The sequence below is a fragment of the Calonectris borealis genome, chromosome 13 (assembly GCF_964195595.1).
Source record: "Calonectris borealis chromosome 13, bCalBor7.hap1.2, whole genome shotgun sequence".
Lineage (NCBI taxonomy): Eukaryota > Metazoa > Chordata > Aves > Procellariiformes > Procellariidae > Calonectris > Calonectris borealis.
In genome coordinates, this window is record NC_134324.1 from 8,582,353 (window position 1) to 8,609,010 (window position 26,658).

The following is a 26,658-nucleotide window of genomic DNA, read 5'->3' on the forward strand; positions in this document are numbered from 1 at the left end:
AATGTTGCTTTTCTAAAAGATGAATGAAAATGATCAATTTAACTTATCGAAAGAAAATAACCTGTCAGAAAAATTCCAAGTCAACTTACTGAAAAGTTTAATCTAACAATATACTTTCATATTACAGAATGAGCAAAAAACAATTTGCTGCAAAAGATTTCATAATTCTATAAATATTTTACAGAACTTTCAGAGTATCCTGACAGTAAGACTTCAAGCCTTGTATAATGAGCACTAAAGTACAGACAAGTCAAATCAACACAAGTACACAACTTACATAATTCATTTATCATACTGCAGTATGTTTCCTCAAATTCAGAAATAAAAATAAGAGTTTAAAATCCAATTAAAATCTATAAGCATGTGTTTTTATTATTTTAAGAATTTGGTTAGGTTATACAGTTCAAGAATTCGGGGTATGGATATTGATTTTACTGGAAAATTTAGACAAGTTTGGGTTTCTATGAAGCATCCAATACCTTTAAGTTTTCTTAAGTGAATTAAGCTAAATATTTGTAATTGTAAATAGATTAACCTTAACTGAATGATGTCTAGGACATGTTTTAGCTAAAATGCACTGCATTTAACATACTAATGATTTTAAGTGAATTGCAATCCTTATACAAAATTTAAGTTGTACGAGGGACTGAAATTCAATTAAAAAAAGTAATTAAAAAAGTCAGCAGGAGAAACAGATAAACATTTTGATGCAAAATGAAACTAATTCTCTCTTTACAGCTGTATATGAACATTCGAGAACCCGCTACAACTTATGTGCCTTTTCTTTTAGGGCTTTTTGTTTCCAGATGTCTACCTTGGCCATGCTCCTCAAACCATGTAATCTCTGATGAATACTGGTAACTCCATACAATTACCTTGCCAGCAAACCACTAAATAGCATTTGATTGTAAAGCAAACTACCAATATATCTTGAAGCTAAGCAAGTGATTTGGTATTGCATGGTTAAGAAAGTGATTATCTATGCTGAATTATGCTGAAGTATCAGTTAATACTCTTTCCCTGCTGTTACATTTAAGTGGCTTCACATCCATTTTGTTACACTGTGCGAATTAATAGAAACAGCTATTTCTCTAGTTCAAAATTGAGCAACAATGATTACCCACAAATTGTTTCAACCTACTGCTAGTGTTTTCATAATATATGGAGGGAAGAAGACAGTTTTTCTTAAAATGAACCTCTCACCAAAAGCCTAGGGATGAAGGAACGTGCAGTATACTAGAACACTGGAATGGAACCTAGGGAAAACTAGAAACTGAGCAAAAAGTTTGATTTTGTCACTTCTAATGAGCAAGACAAGTCATTAGAAAGCACTTTAATTAAAGAAGAAATACAGTGAAAATTGCATTGGGGTTTTAACTTCTTACCAATTTATTTATGAAGCTGCTCAGTCAGAAAAAAATTTAAGTTTAAAAAGCAACTCAGCTTGTTCAGCTTCAGATTTGTTAAAATTTGGTATTAAACATCAGTGTTCTATAGTACAGGATTATCATAATCATACTTCAAAATAGTAATTTTAACTTTTGTGAAAAATTTTAATTTATGTTCAGGTTAATTTATAAAAATCTGCATCATTTAAAAAAGGAGAACATCAAAAGAATTTGGTCTCAATGAAAATCCGCTGAAAAGAAAGTCACAGCTGTATTAACCTCTCCATACACTATTAAATGCCTCAATAGCTCAATGAATAGTTTATAAAAATATATTTTTATATATTACTGGGGAATAACAGAGGTAGACAAAAGGAAAATACCAGTTTGAGTGTAATGCCGCACTTCAGAACAACATATTTGCATGGAAAAACAGCTTTTATTTTCTTAAGAATCCTACTTAATAGGAAAGCCAGCAAAGCATTTGGTCTCAGTCTTTGTCGGTGCTGTACTTCAGTGTGAAGTCTAGAGGAAAAGGTGAAAAGACTAACATCATGTTTGACTTTTGAAGCAAGCCAATCAAATTTGTACATCAATTGGAGAGAGGAAGGTTACTGCACATATAACGATTCTTTATTTTTCAAAGACTGTTTTCAAACACTAACACTAACCTTATTTTTTATATCTGATACCATGATAAGGCTTCATAGAACTGTACAATATTTATACATTTGTCAATAGTTTCCCTATATCAGTTGTAATTCCACTGTAAAACAGGTGATTTAACTGTGTAGAATGTTATATGACTAGGCTTTCTTTAAAAAAAAGCTAACAAAACACAATAGTCTAACAGATCTAAAGCCTGGAGTCTAGAAGCTGGAAGAAAAAAAGGAGCACTGAAAGCAATACCCACCACACTAAATTACACTCTTCATATGCCAAAACCTTCAGCCCTCAAAGGTCTGTGGTGCTTATTACCAATAAAAATAACTAAGGCAGAACCAACACAACCCAGAGATGTAATCTGAATATGCCACTACGTGCAGCTACACACCAGGCAGTATTTCAGATTCCCTGAACTGTTCAAAGACCTGTTTTGCTGAAACATACAATCCGCACACTTGTAAAGATGAGAAAATGGTCTTTCTTAGCTGGCAAAAGTTACAGCTCTTCTTTATAATGCAATTCAAAATTGGAAATTTGTCACACCAGCTGATAAAGAGCCCCCAGACTTTTAAACCCTGAATTCAAATATTATCTCTGTTGTAAGACCAGATATTTTGTCACAAAAGGATATAATTTATAACCACAGTGGCAAGTGTTAACCTTGATGCTCTGGTTGGCATAGCTACCCATGCATACCAATTACATACTAAAAAAAAAAAAACACAACAAACTTAGAGTACCATATAGGCTTCTGGAAAAATATAGATGGTAATCTCAGAGCACAAAGTTTGAAAACACCAATTTTCAGAGTATTCTGAATACTTCAGGATGGAAATACAAGAATTATCTTGCAAACCAATATGAATTAAAAAAATACAAAAGATCCTCCTTACAAACGTGCACTAGCAACCATCCATATGAACAGCGTGCTATGAATTTAGCACTAATATTTTAATTGTTTAGTGCCTAAATCTGTATTCTTCTATCCTTAGTTATCAAAATAATGGGATTCTAAATTAAGAATGACTACGCCCAAAACGGCTCCCCCAAAGTTATTTTTGAAAGCCTGCCACTTATTATCTAAAGTTAGAATGTCTTCTAAATCCTTGCTTTTGGAAGTATTTCTAAGAGGGCTAGCATTTGCTTTTTCCATAAAAAAGAATATTATTTGAAAGCATATTTTCAAGTATTCTAACTTTTGCACAACAAACTGTAGTTCAAGTTGCCAAAAGCCTTTACATTTTATGAAATATGGGAGATCTTCCCCACTTTGAAGAGCACGTAGGGCTTAACTAAAATGCTGAAGAGAACTCACACTCATCATCTAACAAAGTTAAACGAAAACCTTTACTCTAATATTAAAGCAAAAACTAAACAAAGCCAAAACATCAATCAAAAGCCTATTCTGCATACAGACCATGAGAGTTTAAGATCAGTCTTATTTCATTATGGCCTAGAATGCCTGTGCTCATGCATTTCTAGTCTCCTTGACATAATTCCAGCCTCAGCAGAAGATTTAAGCATCAACAGAAGATCTGAACAGGGGAAGAAAAAAGAATTTACTGAATGCTGTGATCTAATAATCTATCTTCACTCAATTTGCCTTATGTTGGCTATGGCAACCTTGTTTGTTTTCCACTTCCTTTAAGTTTGCGACTTGGTACTACTCTTATCATTTGCTACTTAATGCATAGCAACGTATCCAATGCATTCACTCTATACATATCACAGCATCTGCTCCATAAAATGATCCAAAGTACTCAGGACAAGAGTAATTTTTAAGGATGAGATACCGAGTTCCAAGGGGTACAGGAAAATTAACAGTAAAATCCACAAATCTTGTAATAATTTTGCATTACTTAAGTTACATACAGTTACATAAACTTAAGGGTTGGAACATATTTCACACTTACATAATGAAACATTGACAAGCATAGTTAGAAGAAAAGAAGCCTGATGAGTTTTACTGCATTCTTGGCAACTTGAGTTACTTTACCTGAACAGCCAATTAATACAAACTTTTAGAACCTCATTAAATACTGCTTTTAATGAAAACTTCAAAGCACACAGTTGATGACGTTCTAATATGCATATACTCCTATGAACATTGTCTGCAGTCACCCTGAAGAAAGGGATAAACTCAAACATCACCCTAAAAACCATGCTTTCATAAAGCATTAAAGATGTTATGTATCTGCTTCAACATCACTGCCTGCAAGGCTGCTGTCTGTAGATGGAGCACCATCTTCATTAATGCCCTCACCATTATTCTCCCTCTTATGGGCTTCATCATTTACATCCTCCTTAGATGTGTCATTAACTTTTGAAGGTTGTCTGCCTTCAGGCAGTTTAACACTACTTGTTGCGGAATCTGAATCAGATGTAGTTTGCTGCTCCTTTGCATCAGGATCCTCTAAAAATGATCCCCACACCTTGAGCCTTTCTTCCCTTTCTCTTGCAGTCTCCTCCACCTATTAAAGATATGTTTATACATATAATTTCAAAGTCATACTTGTAAAAATGAATATTTACAGATAAAATTATACGAACATTTATATTGCAGTAATACCTCAAGACTTCAACAGGCCCTGCTGACTGTGAACTAATGATCCGTACATCCACTGACTAATCCTCTAAGTTTACATCTCCAACACACAATTTTTAACAGGTCCTTTAAATTTTCGCTAAACTGAATAATTAAGGATGATTTTTCAGAGACATCTAGCAGTTTTTGAGGAGAAGCAAGATGGGGCTGGGGAAGGGTATGGGGATGGGAACACCAAGCACTTCTCAAATTAAAACAGATTTACAGTTTGGAAGAAATATTCGATGAAACAGGACCATGAAAGGCTACCTGATAATCCGTGACACCATCCCATGTTTCAGCACTGAGCTGACGTCCACCAAACCACCTTCCATTTAGAGTTAGCTTGCACAGATCAGCTTCTGTTGCTTCTTTAAATGACACAGAAGCCACGCCATCAGGGTGTCGCTGTAAGGAGAGACAACTTTCATTTAATAGTTTTCCGAATAGTGTATTTATTCCAACACGCTTTAGATTGTCTTACAAAATCAACCAGATATAGTTCCATCCTGATCATACATGTTTGAAAAACTCAATTTGCAAGTTCTCACATTTTGTTCTATTGGTTCACAGAACAAACTTTTTGACCACATAAAACAAACAAATGTTTCAAATAGTTTAGCAAAAATAAATGTATTTATAAACTTTCAAACTTGTGACATGTAACCAAGTTATTGGGAAGAATTAGAGTTTGCCTTCACATAGGCTGAAGTACACAGATACTTACAAATTTCCAAACCAGCTAATTGTAGAATAGTGGAAGATTAGGTCAAGTTTCCATGAAATAAACACACAAAAGCAAATAAATGCTCCACTCATATTTCAAGAATCCTAAATGTTCTGCACATTTACACATTACATTAATTCTGCCAACACAACCTATAAAAAATACCTACATCAAATATGAGAACCTTCTTTACTTGACCAAACTTTTCACACTCTGTCCGCAGATCTTCTCTGATCTCATTTAGCACTAAGGGATCCTCCTGCAAGGCAATCACACAGGTTAAATTAAACAGAAGCACTTACTTCTCTCAGCTTTATTTTTGTTCAATCACCAATGGAACGCATCTGCCAATCTATTAAAAGTTCATAAATTAAGTGTTGTTATGCTGCATTTTCAAAACCACTTGGGAGTTGGTAGACAGCCCTTATTTGAATTTAATAAATGCTACTTATTAATACGGCTTCTCCATTCTAACATAGTTACTGTCTATTCCCCTTTCCATCCCAAAAAGGAATATTGTCGATTTGAAAGATATATATGAATATCTTTGTCTTGCTTTTTGGAAATAGATGAACGAATTTTAAGCAGATGCTTGGCACAGGAAAAAGCTCTGCCCAAACAGTAGGTTTAATTTTGTTCTCATCTGCTTAGAATTTTGCTACAATTCTGCTAAGTTCAGACAATGTTAACTGTAACAGCACAATCTACAGTAGCAAACTGCATCTTCCTACCTCGAAGTCCTTTGGGTGAAACATATTCCTGATAATAATGATGCGTTCATGTCGCATTCGAGTTGCGCCATCTTTCTTCTCAGGCCTCCAATCCAGCTGTCTAATGAAATGAAGCAACAGTAAGAAGATATTGTTGCGGCTCTCTTCAGTTTCTACAAGTATTTGTTGAAAAAAAATCATTAATTTGGCATTTCTTGCAACATATCAACTAAAACATGTATTTTGACACAAAGAGTTAAGTTACTCTTCTAAAAAATGCAATAATCATCCGGTTTTACCACTTCTACAAAGCAGTTGAGGTTTTAAGGTACTTAAATGCTCATAGAGGGAATATAAATTATTTTAAAAATCAAAGCATTTTCTTAAACACTGAAAAAATAATCTTCTTTTTAACTCCCTCCTAATATCAGCTCAGATTCAGGAATCCGCTGCTTCCAAGTATAATAAAAATGTCAGTATTTTACCATTTTTTCCTAACTTATTTTGTACAAAAGGAGATCCACTATTCCCTTTGGTAAAATTTAACTGCTTTTATTTAAACAAACATGCAAGAACATGGGGGGGGGCAGGGAATCTTATTTAAATTCCTTCTTGTGTCTGTTACTTCAGCTGAAGAAAACTTGGATTTCCAATGAAGGTCGTAGCAAGTAAATTATGCTCTTCAACTCAAAAGGAACACCACCTGAAGTCAGTTTATTCACACAAATTGCTGTCAAATGCAAGTTCATTATTTTCATACTTCTCTCTCCACACTGAAGACTTCCTATAGCAAGAACTGGCAATGTACCTCTGAGGCAGATAAATTTCAAGCTGCTTTTATTTTTAATTGATAAGATGTCAAGTAGACTTTGTTCCCTTTAACTATGGCAAAATATTTTTGCATTACTGTTTAAAATGTTTACTGGAATGCTGCTTTCATTAAAATATTAAGAGTTCTATATACTTAAAACTTTTTTCTTCTTTAATCCGCATCTTCTTGGTTCCGAAAGGCAGAAAAACAATTTTTAAGTGACAAAAGCATGAATCTAGGTACAATTAAAAAAACCAGCATATCTTATACCAGAGAGTGAGGTCTGGGGAAAGACATATTTTAGTATTTGCTCCTATGGAAGCTAGCATCTCTTCCCTTTGTAACATGTAAAGTATGGTACAAACAATATGCGGACAGCCAGAGTGTTATTACCTTAAAAAAGTAAGCCTAGATATGGTGACAGGACTTGCACACTCTTACACACTGAGTGAAAAGTCGTTTATCTCCCCAGTGTTGTAATATTTTTTCTGTAACTGAAAGGACCTTGGTTCCCTATGTATTATTTTTATGTGTCAATCACGAAGAAGTTCATTATGTCAACATTTAATTTAGGAGTTCCTCCCCTCCAAATGTGTATTATTCAAGCTATTTCGCTGTCAGATAAGACTTCAATTTTTGCATAACTCTAAGCATTGCATTTGAAAGAAAGCAGCGCTTTACTAATAGCACTTAGAATTCAAGCAATGTTTTACTGAAATAAAAAATACAAACTTCTGCTGTTGAGACAACTTCTTCCTGTAGTCTTTACATTTCTTCTTCTTTTTGCTTGCATCATACTCCCCCTTCAGTTGAAACTTTGCAACTTCAACATGCAATTTATAGCCTCTAATTTCTGCCTCATCCAGAAGTCTCAGTGCAAGTTGAACTGATTCTCTCTATTTGAAGATAAAACAGAACACAAGCTTTAAAGCACATCGCACAGTCAAATTATTCCAATAACATTTAATTAAGAATATTATACGAAGAATCAATTCCCTGTCACTGAAAACCATAATGCCCTATCTCTTCCAAGTCTCTCGACACACAGTTGGCAATGCTTTCTTTATCAAAACCCAGTCTTTCTTCACCACTGTCATAGCAGATCAATGCTCCCAAAAGCAACTGCATACGTTTCAATCAAATAAAAACTAATCTGCAATGGTCAAGCAAGCTGATGAACTTAGAAGCGAGAATAAAAAAATTTCAGGGGTCTGATTTTCTATAAAGCTTGTATCACTTTTCCAAGAACAGCAGACGTGGAGGCTCTTAAGTAATTTTTAACATATAAAGACAGTGCAGACTGTCTTTATACTTGTGCACTAAACAGCCCTAACTACTAAAATTACAAAACTAGCATAGACTACAAGGCAGTTGATTTAATACTGCCTGGTGCTGCTTGCAGAATTAAAGCAGATTGCACTTGCAAGCACTAACTTTCCAAATGATTAACAAGTGAAACACATGAAGGAAATAGCACTGCAGCCTAAACTTTTATAGATTAATATAGAATGCAAGAACAGTTCTGAACCTAATCAGTTCTCAACTAAAAGCTGTAAATACAGGACTACAGTATGTTCTTTCCTGTCTCGTTATTTCTGTATTCTTGGCCACACACTGGCGCATTTTCAAAGTAGAAGGTGAAGAGGTCTCTCATTTCACCCCATAATCACTGGCACCCAAGACAGGAACATGTAGAGACATGTTGAGCAGGTATTATGGACATTTTCAGGGGGAGAGTGGGGGTGGATAAGAGAAAACGAATGAGGTGCACAAGCAGGTAAATGGGCAGTTCTGGATTAAATCTTTAAAACAGACACCTAAATTTGAAGTTATACTTTAGATATTTCAAGAATCTTCTGAATGTGATTCTGAATCAGTGGCCTGATCTTCAACGGGAAGGAAAACTGCACTTCAGTGCACCACTGACCTTTAGATAGCAGCAGAGGCCATCTCCTTTAAGATTTCCTTCCTTATCTTTGTAAAGTTTGATTTTGTGTTCTTCTGTCTGAGGATCTCGCATAATGATACCACATTTTGACATGACTTGTATAAATTCATCTTTTGTAATGTCTGGAGGTAAACCTGCAAAATAAATTAAAACAGAAGGCCTGAGTATGTTCATTTTTTTATAAAAACCTCATTAGAACAAAACCCCCCCAGTGTTTCTTTAAATGAAAGATATCAAACTTAAGGATGAAATTTTACATACACAGTAAGAAACCACTGCCCTTGGGACCAGTATTTCTTATATTACCTTTTAAACATTACTTCATACCAGTATTTTGAAAATCCTTTTACTTTTTAATAGGTGTAACGTACAGCAACATCTTTGTGCTCCCTAACACGCAGACCTAGAGCTTTACTGCTATACATGACACTCATATTGGAGTGGACACAATGGCCTATGTGAACTTAACTATCCTGCCCAAGTTTTAAGTTCCACTGCACCTCTACGGATTAGAGACAAAAAAAACCGCCCAACCTATAGACAGACGACTATTTTCTCCACCCACAAATTTGACAAAAAAGGCAACTGATAATGTATGGAGTTTTCAAAGTCTGAACTTTAAATTGAGGACAAGAAAAAAAAACAAAATGGAGGAGAAAATTATGTGAATGTTCCACGCTAGTTTGGCCTGGATGAAGATTTCTGAGTTCAAGTGTGTGCATTTCTGTGACTGCTCAGAACCACCAAATGTACCTTTGTGTATGCACCTAAAGATAGCACTCCGACATCCAAAACAGGTAGAGAAATACCATAATAAATGCACAGATAACTTCATTTGAGCTTCCCCATTACTTGCTCATTCTATTTCCAGCTTTTTTTTTGTACTTACTGTTTCCTCCTTCTTATCTAATAATTTAATTATGTATTTATAAAATCAAAGAAAAATTAAAGACTAAACCATTAAATGATATGTATAGTCAATGCAATCTTATAATTTGTTCTCATCATCCTATTCCTTAGGAGTTTGCAAAGGTTGTTTTTCTTGGCTGTGCTTACTTAAAAAAATAATTAGTGACTTAGCTGACACAGCTCACAGAATATCACATTTAAAATATAAAACCATGGAATATGGTCCTTACATTACTTTCCCACATCTGCAATTTAAAGGTCACAAAGACATTATGCAGTCAGGAACGTAATGTTAAGTAGCTTGCAAGTGGCAGACTGAATAGGTAATATTAGAAGTCAGCGAGACATATACAACTCTCTTTTACCATCTTTAGCTCAAAGTAGATAAATAAACACTATTACTTACCAGTCACATAAACATTTGTGTTTCTGTCTTCTTCAACATGAAACCATCCTAAAAACAGAGTTTTAATTCAGTTATGCCAATATATTAAATATGGGAGCATACACTAACATTCACATTCCATCAGATTTCTAAGACTTTCTGCTTGTCCACAGAAGAGCTCTGAACACACCTTAATTTCCTTTTTTCCCACCTTGTACATGGACTTAGAAGGATACCTATGAAGTATCATACAATTTTAAAATCATGCTGGAGATTTTCAGAACAACCTATCTCTTTGCTGTACACAATAACACTGAACAATTGCCAGTTTCCACTCAGTACTATACAGATTGCAGCCTACCCAGAGGGAAATCCTTTGTCACTTACCTGGCTCAAGCTTCCGTTTTTCTGCTTTTTGTTTTGGAACGGTTTGTTGTGGTCCTTTCTCATTTGCTGACGGTTGTGTTCCTGATGTCTTAGAACTTACTGGTTGCTTACTTTCAGTTGCTGTGCCAGCAGCAGATGAACTGTCTGTATCATCTGCATGGAAGCCATAGTTGGCATGATATGTTGCCAGGAAATCTTCTGTTATCTGAAAAGAAATTAGGAAAATTAATCCAAGATTTCAAGAACTACAAATTCAGGTTTGTAAGTGTTTTAATGTTAGTGCATTGATGATGGCCATTTTCTAATCCGACAACACAGAAAGTAACAATATTTTAAAACTGTTGTTAAATCATCTCTGTAAAGCCATATGCACAACAAAAACAACCAGTTCAGACATTACCTGAATTAGACTAACCCAGGAATCCCACATAGCACATGAAGTTTTTAAACAAATATTTCACAAGTTCTGCATTTTTTCAAGCAAAGCTTTCTGCTTTCAACATAACTGGATTTGCCTGAAGGACAGAAACCAAGCGCGCCTGACCATGTTGAAGAGATAAAGTAACACTGAAGGTAAGCCAACAACTTATCCACAGGTGATGAATGACTGACATTTGTAGGCATCTGCCTTTTCATAGAAACATTTTCAGAGATGACATATATTTGTGTTGACACGCAATAAATATTGCACTTAGACGGAGACGTATCTTAACACACTGTTTAGAAGGCCATATACTCTATATCCTACTAATAGAAAAATAATTAGCTCGCTCTTTTCTAGAGAGAGACTATATTTGGATAAAATGTAAGATTGGCTAATGTCTATCTTTTAGAGACCCAAACAAAAAAACCCTACAAACTACACCCAGTATTTCCAGCCAGGTAAATTTTAATACTAGCCACTAGCAATAACATGCAAAGAGATAATACATCATAGCTGATTTTGCTAGCATCACTGCATTATGAAGTACTTTCTGAAGCTACATACTCTGAAATGATTTATCCCCAAAACTGAGCCTTAACCTTTGAAAATTTTATCTGACTCTGACCTGTGCTGCACTTGCTTCATCTGTATTCAAAAGGGAACAAAACTTAATGTCATTAAGTTATTGTAAGAGACCGGCACAATGGACAGTACTAAGTGTCAATGATAATGCAATCTCACATCTTCCATAGTGATTTGAAGCTTGATGTTTCAACTCTAAGCTTTTATTAAGACAAATCAAAAATGCAGAATTGACAGCAACAGGCTTGTCATGAATAATGCAAGATGCTGTGGAGCCCCATATAACTTAAAAGTTTAGCATGAAATAGCTCCTACGCTAAACAAGATTTGCAACATGCCTCGATCAGGAATGTAAGTGGCTGCTCTTATGGACATGACATAACACAATGTCAAAAGAAAGGAAGAGTGGAACCACCTTTAGTGAAGAAAAGAATACTCTGTCTTCTAATAAGGTTCATTATATTCGACACTAGCAATCTTACCAAATCCTTAGTTTCACAGTTAGTGAAATCCAGAGAATTAAGCTTTTAAACTTTCTGGTGAACAATATTATTCATTTTCATCAGAGAACCTACTGATAAATTAGTGATTAAACTTGCAACAACTAGCCACCTTCCGGCAGCAGTATTATTTTTCAACTTCAGGGGGAACCGTATTCTCACGTAATGCTAAATTTATTCTTAGCAAATTTCCTACCATGGACTGTCAAATTTTGCCAGTCAATAACAAAGATTTTTTTTTTCCCATAATATGCTATCATCCCACCATATATACCATTATAACTAGTTCATTTTAAAATGTTGCAAGCATAAAGGAATTTATACAAGTATAAAGGCTTTTATTGGAATATATGTCATACCATGCCTGCATGGAAAACAAGCACTCACAGAATGTCTTCCTTGGGGCTTCAATCCAGTTCTAGTGGACAGCATCACAGAAAGAGATGAATTCTACCTCCATGTAGGTTGTACAGTTGTACAGTTTGGGGCAATTAAGCTTATAGGAAAAGAAATACAATACTACAGGACACACTAGCATGTGATTAACTACTGGTCACACTGAAATGGAAAGGAATAGATTAACCCAATGAAGAACAGATACCCTACGCTTACAGAAGACATCCAACATCTTGTTTTTTCATAGCAAGTGATGAAGGAAGGCAGATGAATTCAACATGTGATTCTGTGCTGTCTGTGAAGGACTATAAAAAGTTGGTATCTATCAATATAGTAGCATTGAAAGAAAAATCATTTAATAATACACTAAGTTGCAATCACTTTCATTAAATACTTGACTGTCTCCAAATTTTTCTGAGGAATGTTGACAGTTAATATCATTAACTTTTTGCATTGCTTTGAAATATGCTTTAATAGAAGTCCAGCAGATACTCTATGCCCAAAGTAGAGTAGCAGTGCAATACCAGTCTGTAGATGATGATTACTTAGACCAGTTAGAATATTTTAATCTTTTGTCAGAGAACAGAGATAAGGAATTTTATTACTGCTCATGGAGTAGACAAAGAACTACAACTTCTGGCTCCTGCGGTCTCTTAAATCTATTTTGATAAAACACAGTGTTGAATAATCATGAGCAAAATGAAGTAACCTGAGATACTATGATCTCTAGCTCAGTGACCTATCTATGACACACAGTGCTTCACAATGATTCTTTACCAACTTCTACTATACATCACATTTACTAATGAACTTTGCTGTTCCTATATAATCTGTCTAATCCTTAATATTGTGTCCTCTCCAAAATGGAAATTTGAGATAAGAAAGGCATTTAGGAAAGACCAATGCTCCTGAGAAGAAGAGATAAATAAAGGGAAAAAAAAAAAAAAACAAAACCCTTTTTAAAGTAACTGTGCTTACTGGATATAGCACTCCACAGGGAGCCAGGGATACTCAGCTCTCCGCTGCTCCACTTTGTGAGTCTGGATTTTTCACATGTTTTTACCCCTCCGTAAGCCATCTGCTGTATGGACACCTTACTAGGTTTACACACATATAAACTTGGCACTACAGGCCTCATTCTCACTCAAATTCTCTGAATCGCAATGAATTCAGAGTCACAAATAAGAACTGGCACATTACATTTATCAAGTATATGCTATAAAATGTCTTAATATTTGTAAATTAAATAATTGCCCTCATTCATTGTTATATAGTAACAAAATTACTGTTTCACTTGCAGATCAGTAGGCTGGCTCAACACATTAAATCTATGTTCCCTCTCACCTTGAAGACTCACGTTGTTATAGAAAGTTCATTTTTTATATTTAAAATATTTAATGAAAAAAAAAGATGAAAAACTGTAACATGTTTTCATTCTATGGAATGCCTCTAAGCCAAATACGCTTAATTTTCAAGTGCATTTCCAAGGTCGAAGGAGAGGGAACAAGACATCTTTACACATGCATCGTTTTCAGATAATAATAGAAGAGGGTATACTCGCCCATTTTCATCTAGACCTCTTAACAGACCAGTGCACTTCTACAGATCACCAGTCACCGATCAAAGACAAAGATCACCACAACTTCTGTGATAAAAAAAAACACTAAACATGTCAAAGGCAGTACCGATTCGTTAAGATCCACAAATATAACTGTGACTTCATGCCAGGCCCGAGCAATTCTACAGATTCACAGCCAAGGAGAAAAGCCAACCTACAGCTCTTCGCAACAAAAGAGCACAAAGCAGCCGGTTAGGTTACAGATGGAGACAACGCCAGCTGCCGTGGTTTTGCCTCTAAAAAAAGAGTGTTTCAGTGCTACAGAGACTTTGCACAGACATCTATTTGGCTAAATCCAGACCAGTGAGACACCTCCGTGCTGAAGAGACCCAACATAAACCGTTCTTCTTTCTCACCCTTCCTCGGGGAAAACTTCGGCATGCCACCGGGAAAGCGCTGCCCCACGGCGGTGTGCGGGGGGAGAGAGAGGCACTCCGCCAGGCTGCCTCGCAGAGGACCGGAGCCAGGCGGGGAGGCCGCTCCTCAGAGCGAGATGAGGGGAGGGGGCACCGAGCGGGCCCCGCCGCCCGCCCTCAGGCAGCGCTGAGGCGCCCCCCGCACCCACCTTGGGAAACCAGGCCTTCTTCTCCCGGTCCCACTCGTAGGCGGCCCCGTCGGCCGGGTCCACGTAGGTGAAGGGGTCGGACTCGCCCTCGCCGCCGGGCTCGGCCTCGTACTGCTGCTGCAGCTGCAGCTGCCGGTAGAACTCCTCGTTCCCGTCTTCGCCGCTCATCCTGGCCCGTTCGGCGGGCCTCGGCGGAGGGTGGGGTGGGGAGACGCCCGCACCGGGCCTAGGCACCCGCGCCGCCGCCGCCTGAGGCGCCCGCTCGCCCCGCCCCTCTCGGCGGCGGGGCCGGGGAGCGCGCGGGCACGCGCAGCCGGGACCGGCGGGCGCGCGCGGACCCTCTCCGCCTCACGCGGCCGGTGACCGTCCCAGAGCCCCGCAGCACGCAGGAGCGGAAGTGACCCCCCGCCCCGCGTACGGGGTTTTTTCCTCGCTCCCGCCCCCATCCCAGCCGCAGCCACTGACCCGCGGGCTGGCTGATCACGTGGAGGGCGGCGGAGCCAATGGGGAGGAGAGCGGGAGGGAGGGGCGCCCTTCCTGGAGAGGGCCGGGCGCTTGGGGCCGCGCGGAAGGGGGCGGAGCTTACTTTCCCGCTTCTGGGCGGGCCGAGACCTGCGGTGATGGCGCAGCCTCAGGGCCGAGGGGCTGGGCTGGGCTGGGCTGGGCTGGGGTAAAGGCAGGCGGCCTCCTCGCTGCTCTAGGCCGGCCTCGATCCTTTCCCTTCGGCTGCAGCTCTGTTTCACCACAGCCAGGGCCTTGGCATGAGGGTCGCTGGCCCTGAGGCCTGGGCTTGAAGACCCTCCTGGGCCTGCTGTGGGTGGAGAGCCGTGCCTAAATGGGCCTTGCATGGAGGCTGTTGAAGTTGTACTTATGTGATCAAATAAAAGCCTGCTAAGGGGCACGAAGCACTGAAAGTACTTCCTCCTGCAATACTTTTCCCTATTGCGCCTTGGCAACACTGAACAGTCAAGTTGAGGCTGTCAGTTGAGGTGCTGTGCAGCTAGCGGGCCGTCATCTGTCACTGAGACTGAAAGTCTCTTTTCATATCCTACTAGAGGCAAAGACAAAACCAGAAAGAGGTCGATAACACTTAAATGGCATGCTAAATGTCAAAAAATCACATTGGTTCTTGCTCCTCACGTGGCACGGGTTGCTGGTGCAAATGGTTTGACCAATGAAGCCTCCTGGGGAGAAGGAGCCGCTGCTCGGGTCTGCCCGGGTGGCACCAGTACCTCCTTTCCACAGATCGGGGTGTGACAGGCTGAGGGCGTCCAGCTACGGCTGTCGCGCTCCCTTCCGAAAGGGTTGGTACGATGCAAGGGATGAGGCTTGTCTTCAAAATTTTGAATTGCTTTGCATTAAGGAAGTCTGCAATTAGTTATTAGTCAGTGCAGTACTCTGTCTGTGGATACTTAAATATTTTAAATATAATTTTCTTACTCGAATCAGTTCTTTTAAAAGACCTTCATTCAGTGCCATCTAGTGGTTTTCACAGTGTAATCCAGATAACATTACATCAAAACCAAATTTAATTGCTAAAGTATGTATTTAAAAGTATTTTTATTTAGAGAATGAAGCAGCACAGTGTTTAGGTTTTGTTTTGCAAAATTTAACCTAGAGCTATAAAACCCGGGTATTAAAACAGTACATGTGTCTTAAATGGAAATTTAGCTGAACAGCCCCATCGAGGCTGGCAGTGGCTGATTGCCACTGGCAAAGCAATCTTTCCACTCAGAAATGAAAATGATATTCAGTACAGAAGTTTTCTGGAAATGAGTATACCAGGAACAAATATATCTTTGCTGTCATACAGACTGGAATGATAATAAAATCGAAGACACAATCCTGAGCTTGTGAAGCTCTGTAGGGAGAGACCAACATCAGCTAACTGGCTGGTCAACAGACCGTCAGATGAAATTGCTCAGGATATAAATATAGACTTGTAGTAACCTTTGGCTGCTACACAAAGAACATCCAGCCTAGTTAATGACATCTTTCATGCTTCAAGAATTTTCTCGTGGCAGGACTATTACGATAGTTGTCCAAAGATTGTTTTGTGATCACTTACAAACTGACAGCTTAAGAGACATTTGTATTAGCACTCAAATAGGTATTGGATTTTGGTGAGGAGCATGAGAGGCTTAACATAAACTGTGCTTGCTTATAAAAATTGGAATTGGATTTATGTTTGGAAGTAAGATAATCATAGCCTTAAACATTGTAAGAGCGATACAATTTAAGTCTTAAACTGCTTATTTGATTTTGGCGTTTTTTTACATTCAAAACCTGAGCGAATGTAGTGAAGTCTGTGCCCACACAGTACAGATTTCCCTAGTGTGCAGATCTGCCTACAGCAAGTCTTTGGGCACTGTCCTGGGGAGTAGGAGATCCAAATTTAATCTCAATCTGATGGAAGTGAGAGCATGCTTGTGTGCAGCAGGGTCAGTGCATGGTAAATCTGATCTGCACACTTTAACGTAGCTATGAGGACAAACTACCTCAAATTCCCTCATGCTTTCTGCAGATAACAGCATGTGTGACGGCAGCTACTGCGGCACAGCTTCTTACCGTGTCACCACCGTCTGTTCTCTTCCTCTTCAGTAAAGACAGCAGAGTGAGCCAGCTCAGGAAGCTGATTCGGCTGGAAACGCGTCATTTTGGGGGTCAAGACAGCTTTCCTCTCAATCGTATCCTTGAAACGATATAATTCATGGCTGCGCAAGCACTGCGGCTGCAAGCTGCGTGTTCTGGGGATGGTGCGAAGAGCTCGAGTGTTACACAGCTCAGATCAGTCTAAGCTGCCAAGAAATGGTGTTTTAAATCCTGACAAAATGTCTCAAAGTAAATATTAAAAGGAGGCATTAGCATGATGATTTTGTATCTGTGTCTGACTCTTCTGTGTCTTAAAAGGCAGTCTTGGTTCATCAGAGCTGATCGTTGGTCTAGAGATACCACCTACTAAAAGTGTTGAAATCTTGGTTTTCCTGAAGTGGTGGTTTGCTATCTATTAGAGGGGAACCAGCAATTCACTAGCTAATACTTAATTAGGTAAAGAGTTAACACTCTTTTCTTGAGATGCTTTGTTATGTCAAATCAAGGCGGCAGTAACTAGTGATTAAGCACAGAGAGGTTACTCCTCTTTGGGCTTTCCATGGGGCTGGAGCCTGTAGATGTTACACAGACTAGTGAGAGTGAAGAGGAATTTTCACCGTGCAAAAAATGACAGGACTGGACCCAGATGTGCTGGAAGTTCAATACCCTTTCCTATGCTGACAAAGGAAATTCCACAAAACAGTTCACCTTGCACTGAGGGGACCATCTGTGGCAGAGCCTCTAACTAAACGCTGAATAGAGCCTGTATTTTTTTTTTTAATTGTAAGTACCTCTGATTGAAATGTGTAAGTGCTGTAGCTGTGTGTAACTTTAGCTTATTCGTTAACTGTAATATTCTTAGCAGAAACACATGAGTGCCAGCGGGCAGGCCATACTTAACTATGTAAAATAAAACAATACTTTCTATGAAAACAGGAGGGTGAGCTTTAAAATGGCTGTAGTTAATTTCATATTCTGTGCCATTTGCTGGAGATGCAGTCTGTTACACTCTATCCATGCTTTGACATGGTTTTGTTCATTCTTGTGGAATTTTTTTTTTTTTTAACTAAACCAGCATCTCGTAATGACAGCATGAATTAGAGTACTGATACTAAATCTGTTGCTAACGCGAACATTAATTGTTACACTTATCTGTACATTTATATGTTAATGTGTCCATCTCATTCACAAAACAAACTATAAGAAAGGTACATCCTAGAAATCGTATTTACTTAATAAGACTCCACATGAACAAGACCTTTGATGGAGTCTTGCCTTTCAGTATTTTGTGCCTTTTTTCTACCTGTTCTTTCATTGTGGATATAAATAGTAAAACCCTAATTATTCATGCCATTTCTTTGCTAAATAACACTCAGTACTTCTGTAAATAGACATTATTCCCATATGCTCTTACAGAATTACACTTGTACTACCTAGGGGTGAAAAAACTGTTTTCTGGAACACTGAGAAAAGATCGCAAAGGAAACAGCCCTTTTCCCCTAAATCCAGTTATGGTAATGTAGAGACATTTTATGGGTAATTATATTGGGGGAATAGATGGAATGAATAATATCAGATTGTTTAGATAAAAATAAATGTTGTCCAATATATCACTCCAATTAAACATGTCACGAATATTTGAAAGTACAGAATTATAAAAGCATAAAGTACACAGAATAGTTAAATTATGGCTTGAAATATTGCCAGTCTTTAACCAAAACATGTGCAGCATACAGCAAAAACATCAATTTTGTAACAGGATATATTAGCAATAGATAGACCATCCAGTTAGAGGAGTAGTTACACATGCAAAAAGTAGCTGCATGCAAAGCAAAGAAAATGGTGAATTAGGAAACTCTGGTTTTTAAGGGCTACTGTGAGGTGTAGCCAAGGATTTTGCAGTGGGGGATTTGGTCTCCAACAGAGACAAATTGCGAAGTCCAGAAACATATGGCAGATTTGTTCTCCAAAGGCTTTAATAAGCTAGAATAAATAATGATGTAAGGAACTGTAATGTTCGTTGATTTTTCTTTTGTTTAGAATTCCCTATAGTAAGATCCAGGAAGATAAAAGTAGGCTCACAACTGTGTAGGTTTATTTACTTATTTCAGTCTCACCCTGCAGCTCCATTAAGAAAAAAGAGAAGGGGAAAATATCAGTGCAATATGTTTGTTATATTTGTACATAGCTCACTACCAGGGAATGTGTTATATTAAGACAAAGAGAGTAAAATAAGGTCTCTGGAGTCTGCTTTGCCATAAATTGTATTTCTGTGCTGTTATATTTCCATTTGTTTCACTGGTGCTATCCTGGTGTACAACTGGTACAATAAAAGGGAGAATCCATTTGACAATTAGTGCTTATAGCCCTGCAGCTTGTAACGTGAAGAGTGTAGTAAAATAAGGCCAGGCCTGATGGGATTAAAATGGACTCATTAAACTGGTTTAAGATAGAGGTTGTATTCCAATGCCCTTGGGTTTTATAGTTTGGTTTTATTATTCTGATTAGCGCAGTCAACAGAGAGAGACTACAAATAGATTTTCTCATCTTATAATGAACTCAAATAATGGTGCATGGATGGATGGATTTCCAACCATGTCTTAGGGGCTCTGTGCAGCTGGAGGGGTGTTATATCTTCAAGGGTTACTTAAAATTGAAACTTCTGTGACTGACAGCACTATTTTGTTTAATTCATATGTTGCAACCTCTCTGCTATACTTCAATGCACAAATTCTTTTTTGAGATAGAAGTCCCTTAGTTTAAGCAATGGAAAATCTATTGTGTTTTCTATCATCAGCTCCCACAGAACAAAGTTTTGGTTCATGGTACACGAAATTCGTAAAAATAAGTGTCATTCAACATTTTTGTAATGTGGGCCTCCTGTATTTCCTGATGGGAAGACAGTCCCTGCCAGCAGCGCTGCTGAGCTTTTTTAGGGCTGCCCATGACAGGCTGTCACTGACTTGCCTCTGCGTGCAAAGTCATAAAATCAGTGGCTTTGAGATTAGAAGGTCTATCTCATAAAGACAGTCTATCCTAATATTAAAAAGGGATACTACTTGAATAACTTGAAGAATAGAAAATTAGTACAACAGAAAAATCCAGCTCTCCCAGCATGCTTGAAAAGGTGCAGACCACTTAGATATGACCGCGTACACTACCGCAGGAGTGGATCTGTGGAGGTAAATGGTTAGTCTGACCCCCCACGCTGTACACTTTTGGGGGCTTTACTTCAAACTCGCTCTAGTCTGGTTCTGTGGACTGGATGCACGGTTTCATTGAGAGAAATCCAGGTTGTGCACTCAAGAACGCTCTGGGAGACAGAGCAAAGTAAGGCAGGAGAGGACGTTTGAGCAGTTCACTTCAAAAGTTCGCACTGTAAATCCAAACTAGAACTCTAATACAGATCCACTCCAATTTCTTGATGTTAAATCAGTATAACAATAGAGAACTCTGCACTGTTGAGATGTTTTACCCATAGATCACAAAGAATTTTACAAGTGTGGTTAAAGATGATGATAGCTTTTTAAGAGAGATGATCACCTGCTGGTTCCCTTGACTTCCTTAGGAACTGAGAAGGGCATCTCTTTACACAGCAGTCAGCTCTTACCCAGAGTTTCAAAGTCAGTCACTGACAGAGCAAAGGTTAGTGTGGATCTGGCCCATAATGCTTTTTCTTTTTTACTACACCGTACTACAGACCTTTGCTTTCTTTCATTTTAGCATACTTTCTGATGTATTTTTAACATTCGGGACAAAAAAAGAAATAAATCAGAAATCTGCCTGATTGGTCATGTTACGAAGATACGTGGTTTTGCTTGCTGGCTGTAGATGCAAGTACTTGACAGAGGGAGCTCTCAGTCACAAATCAAAGAACAAGTCACCAAGAACAAAACCATCCTCACAGCCAATTCTTGCACCAACTCTGCTGACTCCTGTCCTGCCCCGTCCAGGAATTCCAGCTAGGGATCCGTGTTCGTGCTTGGGAACATGAACAATCACTTTGAGCTTACGCTGGAAAGTTCAGCTGTTGCAGCTTCTTCTCCCACACAGTTTGATTTCTTTATTGTATGTTTAAAAAAATGAGGAACTCCTGATGAAAACTCTTTCACAGACAGGGCAAGGCATGGCACCTCTTTCCAGGATCGCAGTAGTAGTGACTTGATTGCAAAGGCTCAGTTTCTGTCCTTCTTCATCCCAGACGGACTAAACACTTTCCTCTTCTTTTGTGATACTATAATCTGTTAGCAGTGTAACACTGATTTCTGAGCCATGTGTGCTGCCCGTGACTGACAGGGCTCTGGTAGGTGTATTACTGTGGGTAGCACTGGGAGGCTTTGTACGAAATTTTGCCTTGCAGCACGAGACTTGCTTTTTAAAATGTTGCCGGAAACTTTTACTCAGCCAATAAAGAGCAAAAGGATTGACGCAGGAGTTGCTGAAGGCCAAGGCACGGGAAAAAATAGTAGCTATCAGATGAAAGGTGGAAGCATCTACAGAAGCATGGTATGTAAAGGAGCGGTATAGGTAGAGGATGTGGTTAGGCAGCCAGCAAAAGGCAAACAAAGCAACAAGCACCAGCACTGTTTTTGCAACTCTCTTGCGGGATTCAATCTACAAGAAAATAATGCACGTCTGGTATTAATAGCAATTAGTAACACATGTTTATGTGATTTTCAAAGGGGTCTAAAACCCTAAATGCATTAGAGACCAAAAAAGCAAAATGGAAAAAAAAACCAAGAAACCAACAGAAAAATAAATCTATTTCATAATTTTTTAACAAGTATTTCCAGTGCAGAGCACATTCCCTTCCCATTATAAATCACATGGCAATCTCATCTAGACTAGGATGTAAAAGTACTATAGTTAATGTGTCAGCTCATATGGATGAGATCTCAGTGTTTACAATTCAACCTTTTAACTCCTGAGTTTAATAGGGTCATAATAAAGCAAAACAAACCCCATCCCTCTTTAGGAAAGCATGCACACTCACAATTAAGTTAATGAGTCATGAGAATGTGCTTAAGGGCATAGCTGAATTTGGATTGCTAATATGGGCTGAGTTTATGGAGCTTTTTACTCTGTTATCAGGCAAAGGTTTTGCACTCAAGAATTCAGACTTAATCGGTGTGATAGACTTTGGAAAATTGGACACTTTAGTGCTTGATTGTAGCTTACCTGCTTACGGGCATGACCATGTTCTTCTGCTGGCATGTTGGATGTACTTTTATATAAAGTTCTGGCGATAAGAAAATAATAGACAGAAATGACAGCTAAGGGTACAATATAGAACACTAAGAAGCAAACCAGGGAGTGAGCTTCCTGCAGGATCTTCTCAGATACAGGATAGGGGGCACATGCCTCAAAAGTTACATTTTTCTCAGGATTGCTGAAAGAATACAAATCTGAAAAAACAGCCTCTGGGATAGCAAATATCATGGAGACGATCCAAACACAGCCAGCTTTACAGCAGGTCTTCAGGAGCGCATCCGAAGTCTGCAGTTCCAAGGGCTTAACGATGGCTCTGTACCTAAAACCAACCAACATCATTGTCAGAATAAATACAGAAATAATGCAAGCACTGACAATGCAAACTTCTTGAGGATAAAGCCACCTCTGTTCTTGCTAAACTAAGGGTGGTAGAATTGTCTTGGAAATGAAAAGAGATACTAGCTCTTTGTAATTAAGATGGACATGTAAAAGTTAATTTTAAGCATGTATTTTAATGAATTGGCTGGCAGGACTTGTCATTAAAGCTTTCCTAAGTAAAGATGACTTCTACTGTTTGGATTAGCATCAGTAAGGGCAATCATCTCTCCTATTTTTATGGCGCTGCCTAGAAAGGTAAATGAGGGAATTAGTATGCAAAACTGGTAAAGGTATGAAACAGGTTAACTATTTTATAGATACATGAAACCAAGCATGTACACCCCTCCTTTCTTCCATGTTCTTGAGATCCCAGCTGAGTGCAGTGATCTGACTCAAAATAATGCTCCAGTATTCATTCATGTTTATGAAACAGGAGCTAACGCGGCTGTTGATTCATGGCTGTGATTCTGCAGCATGTGGGCTGAGTCAGACAGAGGAGAATAATCTGGGTAAATCTATAGATGTGTGAAAATTTGTGTGGAAATGGGACATGGAAAAAGGACCAACTGCCACGAAGGTGGATGAAGCACAGGAAACAATATACCCAGCTCCCAGAGTATCAGGGACTCTCGATGGTGCAGAAGGAAGAGCCCCCTCCAGTGAGGTACGAGACTGGCATCAGAGGAAAGGCAGTGAAAAAGGATCCAGAGGGTAAGACAGCTTAGTTGTACCATTTTGCACAACCTGAGGATTTGGTCTTTTTCTCCTCTAGGCAAATTTAAATAGAAAACTGCAAGCTGGACTGCTATTTATCAAATACGTACCATTTTTATTGACTTCGAGCTCTTCTGGCATACTGGAACATGATAGTCTGGCACTGCGCACATGACTGATGTTCTGAGCTTTCTCACTAAGTTTACCATATAGTTACCCTGTGAAAATGTAGCATGGAGTATTTTCATAACAGCTACCATGAAGAATTAAATACAGAGCAAGTGTCTAAATCATAGAATCGTGGAATAGCTGGGGTTGGAAGGACCCTTTAAAGGTCATCTAGTCCATGATAGATTCTGAACTGACATCATACAGGACCGAGACCTTGGAGCTGTGATAGATAGTTCAGTGAAAACATCAGCTTTATATTCAGCAGTAGTAAAAAACCCACACCAAACCCTAAAAAACCAACAAAAAAGCAAAATGTTAGGAATTATAAGAAAACAATGGAGAGCAAGAGACTATTGTGCAATTATCTGTATGTCTGGTTTATGCAACTCTTGAACACCATGTGCTGCTCAAAAAAAAAACATACTAAGGATGGACTATAACATGAATAGCCTGGAGAGATGGATAGGGATCACTGTCTCTTCTGGCACAAGAGCCAAGGCCATCAAATGAAGCCACGTGCAAAGCAAAAAAAAGGAGTTGTTCATGCAACAGGCAGTGAAAGTCATTGCTAAACAAGTTCAAGAAGAGGCTGAACAAAGATCTAGAAGAGAAATCCATTAATGTTATTAAATAGACAGAAACCACATCTGCTCGGGAGGTCATCTGAAGGCTTAGGGTATAAGTGTAGTGTTGGATAGTGGTTTTTATTCTTCCTATGTGTCTTTTCTTGTCCTTATACTACCATTGCTGGAGGCTGGTATTGGTCTACATGGATCCTTGATCTGACCCAGTGTGGCCATTCCTGCATTGGCTGATTTTTTTTGGAGTACAGTCACAGTAGCGTTGCTTAAATTCTGGACACATGAACTACTTGCTGTTACATATAATATACAATTGCTGGCATATGAGATGAAAATCTTTTTCCCTCTTAATACTAAAATTCATTTTGGGTTTTTCTGCTCCTTGACATGCTCATGCTGATTGAACTGAAATCTCATCTTAGTTTTATTCATTCAGAAAAGACGTGCACGGAAATCTGATTGCTCAGCAACTCCTGCCAGCAGTCAGAGGGGAGCACTGATCCCTACTAACAGTGCTGTCATTGTAACCTGAGTTTAGTTCCAGGACCTCTGGGCTAAAATATCTCTGGAAAAGATATAAGTACTATAAGAGAAAATATTCAAATTGTGTCATGTCACGCTAAGCACTTACCAAGCTAAAATTACTATAGTATTGCAGTAACCATCAAATCATAAGAGTCATTCATTTGTCCCCCAGTCTGTTCTGTGTTTTCTTTTGGCTTTTTACTCCATATGTCAATCTTTGACGTCCTGGGATTTTAGAGCCTTCCTGAGTGCATAGGACAAAGGATTTCCACTCAGTCATTTTCACAGTTTTCTTTTTCATCTTCCCTGACTACTTTAGTGCACCACTAGATAGCACCAATATACTGTCTTTTCCCTGCCTTAAGCAATTTCCCTGTTCTGTGCAATTGAGAAAAAACCCCTATACTGTACTTCAAGCTAATAAAAGGTCAGAAGACTCAAAGAGTCTTTCTCACTTCACTCCATTAAAAAGAACTGCTCCAATTTTTCTAACACACATTTTAAAATTAAATAGGAGAGTGGTGGTTTTGGTTTTTTTTTAGTCTATTACAATGTGCCATTTAATATTGTGCAAAATGATCATTTCTGCTCTTTTATTCATTTCTAACTTCACACCTGCGGTATCTCCTGGCAAAGCAGTCGCATCAGACCCACCTGTCAGCACTGAGAACAGTCAGGGTAAACACTGATACTCCAACTGAGGTTAACTGGATAAAAGACAGCAGCTTGCACCCAATTCTTCCGAAGAGCCAGGTATCCACAATATAACGTGTTGCATCTACAGGCACACAAGTTAATAAAAGCAGTAGGTCTCCAAATGCCAGGCTGGTGATGAAGATGTTTGGAACCGTCTGCATTGATTTAATCTTGAAAAAGACTTTGATGAGTATAGCATTTCCAAGGAGACCCACTGAAATGATCACAGCGTATGTAACATAAATTGTGCACAGTATTTCTAATCCTGGAAAGGAGTCTTCGGTCCATTTTTCATTTGTGGTTTCATTATCACTGATTGATTTCAGTTCTGTACCATTTGTAGATGCACACAAAGTCTGATTAGCTGAATGCAAGTATACTTGAGACATTTCTGTAACTGTTTCTTCTCCCCGGGCTGGACTTAAATTGATCAAAAAATGGTTTAATATTTAGCTTGCAGCATATCAGCAAGGTCAATAGAAAAGTACAGATTTGTCTCTGAAATTAAGATTCCCGTTGCACGTTAACTACTTTCATCCCCTTCTGGGTCTCAAAACATGTCTAGGAGAAATGCACACAGATCTTCTTCTGAACTGTGTAGGAGGTGGAGAATTTTTTTATTGGCTTTTCAGCTAGTGGAGCAGAGAGGGAGGAGGAAAAAAGAGAAAAGGGGTTTCTTTAAAGATATTATCTGAAATGATGTTTTTTTCTTGGAGGTAGCTGGCAAGTAAATATTGTAATTACTGTAGCATTAGGGTTTGCATATTACCTAGCAAATGTTTGTTAATATTTTTCAAAATATTCTAAAAAGGAAATAAAATGAAAACCTGGAATAGTTTTCTCAATAGTACAGGTAAGCATAGAATATACTAATTTAACACAAAACTCTACAGTATGCCTTAATGGCAGATAAAATATCTCAGAATATAGATAGTATTTGCTGAAAAAGCCATAGAGACAGCCTGTGCTTGTCTCTGCTCTGATTAGTCTTTCTATCACAGAAATGGAGTGACCTTCCAAAAGGCAATACAAGATCGAAATTTATGGCCATATATTAAAGCTTACGTTTGTCCCTTGAAACAGTCCCATTGCCATCAAAACCACAACTTATGCTGGAGTTTGAAGAGGTTTATAGATAGTTGCTGTACGGAAGCCTGTTATCTTGCAATAATCCATGTATTTATTGGCTT

At 38.5% G+C, this 26,658-nt stretch overlaps 2 protein-coding genes across 2 annotated transcripts; both read right to left on the bottom strand.

The window, feature by feature from the left end:
* Positions 1-80: 80 nt before the first annotated feature.
* Positions 81-14,960, bottom strand: HTATSF1 (HIV-1 Tat specific factor 1). Its single transcript, XM_075162013.1, has 9 exons — positions 14,601-14,960; positions 10,516-10,720; positions 10,150-10,197; positions 8,814-8,968; positions 7,619-7,782; positions 6,097-6,196; positions 5,535-5,624; positions 4,909-5,046; positions 81-4,525 (listed from the first exon to the last, which is right to left on the bottom strand). Exons 1-9 carry the CDS (start codon positions 14,766-14,768, stop codon positions 4,241-4,243), a joined length of 1,353 nt encoding a protein of 450 aa, XP_075018114.1. The 5' UTR covers positions 14,769-14,960; the 3' UTR covers positions 81-4,240.
* A 6,438-nt stretch (positions 14,961-21,398) lies between these two features.
* BRS3 (bombesin receptor subtype 3) lies at positions 21,399-25,857 on the bottom strand. The gene is made up of 3 exons (XM_075161802.1): positions 25,427-25,857; positions 22,371-22,722; positions 21,399-21,806 (listed from the first exon to the last, which is right to left on the bottom strand). The coding sequence occupies exons 1-3, from the start codon at positions 25,855-25,857 to the stop codon at positions 21,399-21,401; spliced, it is 1,191 nt and encodes a 396-aa protein (XP_075017903.1).
* Between the last annotated feature and the right edge of the window lie 801 nt (positions 25,858-26,658).